An 8,422-nucleotide genomic window follows, 5' to 3' on the forward strand; every position below is an offset into this window, starting at 1 on the left:
GTAATGAATATTTTTTTTCAGGGAAAAATATAGATTTCTCTCCTTCTTTTTTTTCTCTTTCAGAGAAATGCCTTTAGCCCTTTTTAAAAATGACTAGATATTATTGTTCCATAGTGCTTTGCACAATGGCCATACAATGCTTGCCCCGAAGAGCTCCACTAAGCTACTTCTGATTCGAATAAAGGCATGTACCCAATGCAAAGGGACAGAAGGGAGGAGTGGCACCTGCCAATTCTTTGTGTTTATAAGGAGGAACTAGAGGAAAATGGGGAAACTGAGATAATGACTCACTTTTAAAGAAATGTTGATTTATTTGTAGATCATGTAGCCTAGATCATGGCCCTGTTGTGCTAGTGAGAGACAGCCCCGCCAGGAAGACAGACTCTAAACAGGCGGACAAAGGAAATATTATTATCCCTTTTGTAGAGATGAGGAACTGAGATGCAAACATGGGCCTGAACCAAAGCTTACTGCAATCAATGAGAGTCTTTCCAGTGACTTCAGTGGGCTTGGATCAGGCCCTAAGGGCCAGATCTGTAAGGTATTTAGGCACTTAAACATGCAGATGGGGGGCTACTGGGATTTTCAAGAGTGCTAGACCGCTAATTCCAGTTAATGGGAGTGAGGTGCCTCCGTGCTTTAGAAATCTCACTAGATGCCTATCTGCATCTCCAGGTGCCTAAATATCTTAACAAGCTGGCCACAAGTGACTTGGGCAAGATCACACAGGAGGTCTGAGTCCCAGCTAGGAACTGAACCCTAGTGTCTTTGTCACAAGGCCACCTATCCACAAGGCTATTGTCCTTTTCATGGCTAATTAACAGTTACCAATTAACATACTTTACTTTCTTTTATAAAATATAATTTCCTTCTGTGTCTAGAGCAACAAAGGGTTTACCACATACATTGCCTGCATGAAGCTGTCAATTAGTATGGCCCTGGAGAGCAAATTCTCTGCTAACTATAGCCTATAGGAAACCGTTCATTTTGTCACTCCATGTTATCAGTGTGCAGCACCCATCAGGCTGGGACCTTAGACTCTATTGGACATAAGAGCTTCAAAAATCTGATCATTGCTTAGAGTGGATCAGTGGAGAAGAGCATTTTGCAAGCACAGTTTAAGATCATGTGGCTCTGTGAATTCTGCATGCTCAGTGTACCTAACCTGAAGCCCACTGAAGTCAATCAGAGCCTTACTGTTGACTTAATGGGCTTTGGATCAGACCCAGTATCTATAAATGTGCAGTTTGACTTCCAAAAATATGTAGAAAATTGGAGTTTACTACTGTTTGTTGTAATGATGAATAGGCTGATTCAGAGAATTATATGTACTGTGTATTGATTCTGCATAAAAATTGGTGAGGTTAACAGTTAAACAAGGAAAGAGATTCCTTTTTTGAAGGACTTGTAGATATATTAGTCCTGTAAAAATAATCTACTGCAGATGCAGGCCTGATTTTGTTCTTATTGACACACCATTTTACCACACCATAACTTTGTTGACTCTGCAATTACACCAGATCAGAATCTGGCCTAATTATTTAATCACTCAGATTTGTTTTAATAAAAGATACAGAATGTCACCCACAAGAGCAAAAACCAACAACAACAATGACAAAAACCTGCAGCAGACAACATGCAAATAATTCAAATGCAGCTTCTATAGTTAGTGAGTGGATATAGACTCTTATGTATGGCTAGAAATACTTGCCTAGCTCTGAGCTTTCCTTTCAGAATTAGAACTGACTGAATAAGGAGCTATTTTCAAACAAGTAATTTTTGGAACATTATTGGAACTTAGAGAGAGCTCTTTCTGAGGACCCTGTGGTAGAAGCTTTCCATCAAGCAAAGCTGATGGCTTGTTATGTTTCAGCTAGTATAACAGCTGTCTTTTTCTGTACAAAGGGGCAATTAGAAATCATTTGTAATAAAAGCCTCTTTTTCTTCTGTTACAAGAGCCTTTGTCTTTTGCTGACCCTTTTGAAAGTTGCAGTTTTGCAAAAAAGCCTTGAGAGAAGGAGGCTTTCTTGTCTTTAATCTAAGGGCAGAGTAAAAGCCTAAGTAACTGTCTATGGTACCACTTTAATCAACTTAATGCAGCCTGCTAGAATACAGGCTTTGGGGGAGTACAAAGAGATACTCAGATGTAAGCCCATGAGTGGATACTTTCACTGGGCATTCGCCTAAAAACAACTATATGAGATAAGAGATCTGGTCCAAGAGGAGTCAATGACATGGTAGACAGTAGCTTGATAGAGGCTGGAAATGATGCTGTTCTGTTGTGTCAGGAGAGGTGTAGTGGCAAAAGCCAGCTGGTCCCTCTATGTAGCATAATTTCCTTTATAAGGTGCTTGTGAAAAAGAAGTACACTGTGTTGGACCTTTGTTTAGTTCAAAGGTTTTTACCTCTTTATTCTAAAGCCCCATTGTGAATTCATGGGGCTTAAAATATGTATCACAGTCCCTTTCATTTTATCCTTTTCAGAGAAATCAAAGGTAAAAAAAAAAGTTTGTCCCCCCCCCCCTCCTTCCAATGAGCCTTGTCTGTTTGAAATGGTCTGGTGTTTGTCTATCAGTCTCCCAATATTGCTCTTTCAATAGAATCTTTGTGATTTTTTTTCTGTGAGAATTTGGTAGACAAACATTTTTTTAAAAAGGGGTTTCAAGTAACTTCCAGGTAAATAAAATGCACTTTTACATTCCTCTCCCCAAAACCTCCGATTTCAAAAAAGAAACTTTGAAACATGTTTTAACAGGAGTGTCCTATAAAACAACCCCCCCTTTTTACTAACAGTAAAGCTTGTGGACATTTTATATGACATTTCTTTAGTGGCTGCAATCCTCTACCTTGAGTTTTAGGAGCATGTATTGACATTTTCTTCAATAAAACGTGTGGTAAAACATTCATGTTTAAATGTTATTGTCTCTTACACTTGGATTTCCATTCTCTTTGTCTGTGCAGAAGGAGCTGCAAATAAGACAGAATGTATAACAGGAATACAGGACTTAGCACCTCAGATGATAAATATGGTAGCATAGGTACACTACTCCAGTGATATGCAAAATAATCTTGTGATGAGTGTTACTAATTGTTCCTGAACACATGATTTGTTACCGGGGCATATCTTTCACAGGGAAAAAGTGAACTGCTTACTTTCCGTACTTGCTGTGAGCTACATACTCTCAGATGATATATGCTATGTAGTTTAAATTCTATCTTTTACCCACTCGATAAATGTAAACCACAATCTGTGATTGACAGTTTTTATGAAAAAAGTGAAATGATCTGGTTTTACAGTGAAGACAGAATAATCTGTTAACAGAGCAAAAATATTGGTGACACAACAGTGTTTCCAAAAGAAATATTTCGTGCATCATCCTGAGATGTGAATCAAAACAATCATGACAGGTGAATGAAAAGAAGAAAATTAAGATATAGCTACAAACAAAAGCAGCATTAATAATTCAGGTAAATAAACTTCGGTATACAAAAAGAGAGCCTGCTGTCAAGGTGATGGAGAATGTTTCCTCAAGTACAGCACATTTAGGCAACAGAAAAATGCATAGCGGTTCAATGCTTTACATTTCCACAAGGGCTTTTTTTATATTTCTAATTTCACTCTCCTTGTTATATTTTTCTAGTTAGGTTATGGATCACAGTAAATAATGTTAAGTCTTGTTAAATGAGTGTGATTTTCAGTAAGGTAAACTTCATTACAGCTTTTTAAGACACTAACAGCAGGTATACTGTAAACTAAATGTATCTCTCTCTTCTTTTTTAATACCCTGCAATTTATTTATTTTCAGCTTTAATTGGCTCACAACCACCACTTTCTTAATCGAGCTATTTTAACTCATCTGGCTCCATACCTTGGAAGGGACTCAGATCTACCCTCTACTGGTATCTTTTAACAACATTGAAATAGTCATTACAATATATATTTTTAATTTGCAGTGCAGTTGGGCCCCACACCAAATCTCCAGATCCAAACCGTGTCTCCAACTTTGCTGGGGCTGTATGTGTTCAAAATATAATCCTCTATGTGGATCTGATTTCTACAAATGGCTCTTATCTTTGTAAAGGGATGTAACTGTAACCCTTCTGCCAGGCCAAGTTGATAGCAGCAAGGGCCGGGTTCAGTACACAGGGGTTCCCTCTCATCAAAGCAAATGCAAAACTGGCTCGAGCCCCCACTCAGTGACCTGGGAAAATCTTACACACCCCCTGGGCGCCTCAAAGAGGCAATACTTCCTCTCTCGTAAGCACAGAGTCTCGGTGTAGTAGAGAATCTTTAATAACATGAGGTAAACAACATCAGCATTAAATTGGGGAAACACCACAACTAGTGTTCATTAACCAAACCATGAGCAAAGACCCACCCCAGCAAATTGGGCCACATTCTTTCCCTCGGGTTCTTGAGTCCCAGAACCCAAACGTCTCTTGAGTCCAGCAATCCACAAATCGCCCAAAGTCCAAAAAGTCCAGCCCCAGAGTTCAAAAGTTCATCTGCAGAGTGTTACTCCCCAGTCTGGCTAAAAATGTGCCTATGTGTGGGGGGAAAGAGGTAAGGGGCACCTTACGTGACCTGAAGCTGACTGCCCCACAGGGCTCCGCTCCACTCTCTCACGAATGGCTCCGCTCTGCACAGCTCAGCTCAGCTCAGCTTGCCATCTTACGAACGCTCCGCTCCGCCGTCTCACGAACGGCTCCGCTCTGCACAGCTCGCCTTGCCGTCTCACGAGCGCTCCGCCAGCCTATCCACAAACAGCACCACTGCACTCTAGATCTTCCGGCTCCCCACTACTTGACAAAGCCCTTTCACATCTCTCATCCCACCGTGGCCCAAATGGTTCAAAGGGCCATAGTGTCTCTGCACAGGAGGCTTTGGGGACCTCCCCTTATTCTTGGTCTTAGATTTGTTCTTGCTGGACTGATGTCCCCTGGTAAGATCATTCAGAGGCTTTATAATCGTAGCATAGTTCTTCACAAACCTGCGGTAGTAGCCACTAAATCCAAGAAAGGTCTTGAGTTCTCTGTAGTGACTTGGACATGGCCATGTAGTGAGTGCTTCTATTTTATCAGGATCAGTACTCACACCCTCTTGGGACACGATGTGACCCACATACTTCACTGAGGTTCTGCAGAACTGGCATTTGTCAATTGAAAGCTTCAGACCATAATCCTCCAACCTATCAAGCACTTTAAGAAGTCTTTCTTCATGCTCCTCTAAGGTTCTTCCAAACACAATCAGGTCATCCAAATAAACTAACACTTGCAGTAAATTCATGTCTCCCACAACTTTCTCCATGAGACGTTGAAAGGTGGCAGGTGCTCCAGAAATCCCTTGGGGCATGCGTTCGAACTGATAAAACCCTAATGGGCAGATGAAGGCTGTCTTCTCCTTATCTTCTTCTCCCAGAGGGATCTGGTAGTATCCACTTCGAAGATCCAACACAGAGAACCACTGGCTTCCCAGCAAACAGTCTAAGGCATCTTGCACTCGAGGCATAGTGTACTGGTCGACCACAGTACGGCTGTTTAGGGTGCGGTAGTCAATACACATCCGGATTTTCCCATTCTTTTTACGGACTACCACAATGGGTGAGGCGTATGGGCTGCGGGACTCTGTAATGATGCCATTTGCAGCCAGCTCCTGAAGATAATGTCACACATCTTCCATCTCAGAGAGAGCAATCTTCCTAGATCTCTCCCTGAAAAGTCGAGAGTCATGTAGTCTGATATTGTGTTCTACTCCTTTTGCACATATCACTCATGCAGTGAGAACACCTTGGATCTTTCACAAAGTTTCTTTCTCAGGTGATCTTTCCACTCCTCAGACACTGGTGAATCTCCAAAGTCAAACTTTGTTGGGTCTATCGTCGGAACTTGAGTTTCACACTGGGGTTTTACAATTGACTTGGGCTCAAAGAGGTCTGCTATCTTTTGTCCTTGCTTCACAAAAATATCACAACTCGTTTCATTAGCAATCAGTATAGTCACCTCTTCCTGGGCTTCAGCAGGTAGGGTTATGACTCCACTAAGAACCTGCACTCCTTCAGGGAGCCCTCCCTCGGTCGGCTGCTCTACCACTGCTAATGTTCTCTTACTGCCTTTCAGGCAGGTACTCATGACGATCACCTCCTTTTCTCTCATTGCAGGCACCACTAAGGGGACTGGGCCTGCGTACCTCAATGCTCCCACCGGCAAATCAGGCATCACTCTTTTTGTGTCCTCAATTTTTCTGTAGGCTGTGGCACAATGTGTGTGTATCACCAAGGTGTTCAGGTATTGGTCCCCTGCTCGCTGTCTGCAGGAATCTGCAAATACCTTAAAGAGGCTGGAGTTGGTCCCTATTAGCATGGACACATCAGAGACACCTTTAGGGTCAGGGCATATTAAAGCTGCAGAGTCCACCTCCTGTCTTACCCCAGCGATCTCTTCTGGGAATTCCAGGTGTACAATGACATACCCCTGATACAGGTATTCATCCATGCTGAAGCCACACAGGCCAAGCCCTGTCAAGGGCTGTATAGGCAGATGCGTAAGCATCTGCTGGTAGAAAGACTGGAATATGATAGTCACTTGGGATCCCGTATCAAGCACTGCTCTACATTCTGTCCCATCAACCTTTAAAGTGACCTCTGCTCGAGGTCCTATCAATCCTGGTGGGATTCGGGTGGCATGGTTCTTCGCAGGGGAGCCTCCAAACCCTGCAGGCCTAGGCGGCTCCCCCTGGGCTGTTTCCCGACTTTCCCCAGGTGGTCCTCAGCTTTTGGTATACTAGCGGGGGATTCTCTGCATTCTGACACCTGGCAGCAATGTGCCCATCCTGGCCACACCGGTAGCAGAAGAAGGATTGCCCTTTCCCGTGTTGCTGGGGTGGGGCAGAGGTTATAAATGTAGTTTTCTGGACTGTGGTAACGGGGGGTTCCTTGTACCCTGAAGTCTTTGCTGAATCGATGGTATTCTCTAGTTCAGCCACTTTCTGTGTCAGGACCTGCACTCGTTGGGTAAGTTCCTCTTGAGGATTCACCATCAGCACCTTGGGCATTCGTATGGATGTTGTGGCAGTTGCCTGGTGTGGCTGAACCTCCCAAACTTCACCAGCTGCCTGCCTCTCTTCCTCCTCTAGGACCTCTTTTATCAGCCGAGAGTAACCTGGTGGATTGTCTTGGCGCTCCCTTAATCGAAGCTGGAGAAGGATTGGGTTCTGATATTGAATTCCCCTCACAATCTGAGCCAATCTAGTCCGGTCCATTTGCTCAACCGCTACTGCTCCCCTCATGATGGCGCTCTGTAATAATTTCTCCAACCTCTGGATATAGGCAGAAACTTTCTCTCCCTTTTGTTGCCTGGCATTGAGGAACTTGCAATAAACATCCTCTGAGCCCTTGGTTCTCCCAAAGGCATGATCAAGAGCTTCTAGGCAGTCCTTTACCTTGACCCCAGGGTTACTGAGCTTCAGGGTGCGAATCACATCTAGGGCTGGCCCCCTGAGGCACTCTACTAGTCGCCTTCTCTTTTCAGCTTCAGGTACTGCCCACTCCTGCAGCATTTCAGTGGTGTGTTCCAGCCAGGGTTCAAATGCTTCCTCCCCAGGTACTGGGGTGGGACCCCCAGAAAACAACCTCAGTTTACGATAGGGGCTTGACTCAGGGTGGGGTGGCACAACCTTCTCTAATGCTTGCCCCAAAGCCTTCACCCACTCATCAGGTGATGGAGCAGCTTCCCGGGGTGGGACTCCTGGGTCAAGGCCCAACAGACCTGGCATATCAGCCAAGGTCTTCCCCTCTTTCCCCAAAAAGGCCGACATTTTCTTTAAAAACTCCACTTCAGAGGCAGGTGCTGGTGAGGGCTGGTTCCCAGTAGTTATTACCTTCCACTCACCATCTTCCACTGCTATCGTGCCTTGAACCTGTAGAGGGTCCACAGCTGACGACAGCTCACACAGTACAGCAAAATCTCCGTCCTTCCTCACAAACATGCGCCCATGCATTTTACACTTACTCAGGTACTCAGTGGATGCCCTTAAGCAGGCTCTATTGAGCCTTCATCGAACGCCTCCGGCACCCCGGTCACCAGGAGACAGTTCCTAGGGTTAATATTCATCCCCCTGCACCGATAACAGAGACACTGGGGAGCCCACAACAGCCAAAGTGACCATTTGGGCAGCTATGGCCTCATTCTAGGCGGGGTGGGTGTGCCTATGCAAATGAGATCGGCCCCTGAAGTTCTTTTCCACAACTTGCCACAGATGTCAGGGTGGAGCTCATCCTGACTCTGCTTATGTAAGCAGAGTCAGGATGAGCTCCACCCTGACATCTGGTGGTGAGGTGTGGCAAGTTGTGGAAAAGAACTTCAGGGGCCGATCTCATTTGCATAGGCACACCCACCACGCCTAGAATGAGACCATAGCTGCCCA

At 44.4% G+C, this 8,422-nt stretch overlaps 1 protein-coding gene across 1 annotated transcript; it reads right to left on the reverse strand.

Annotated features, from left to right (window-relative positions):
• Positions 1 to 6,718: 6,718 nt before the first annotated feature.
• On the reverse strand, positions 6,719 to 7,984 carry LOC140916626 (paraneoplastic antigen Ma1 homolog). The gene is made up of 2 exons (XM_073358299.1): positions 7,136 to 7,984; positions 6,719 to 7,042 (listed from the first exon to the last, which is right to left on the reverse strand). The coding sequence occupies exons 1-2, from the start codon at positions 7,982 to 7,984 to the stop codon at positions 6,719 to 6,721; spliced, it is 1,173 nt and encodes a 390-aa protein (XP_073214400.1).
• Between the last annotated feature and the right edge of the window lie 438 nt (positions 7,985 to 8,422).

This window comes from Lepidochelys kempii, chromosome 8 (genome assembly GCF_965140265.1).
Source record: "Lepidochelys kempii isolate rLepKem1 chromosome 8, rLepKem1.hap2, whole genome shotgun sequence".
Classification (NCBI taxonomy): Eukaryota; Metazoa; Chordata; order Testudines; family Cheloniidae; genus Lepidochelys; species Lepidochelys kempii.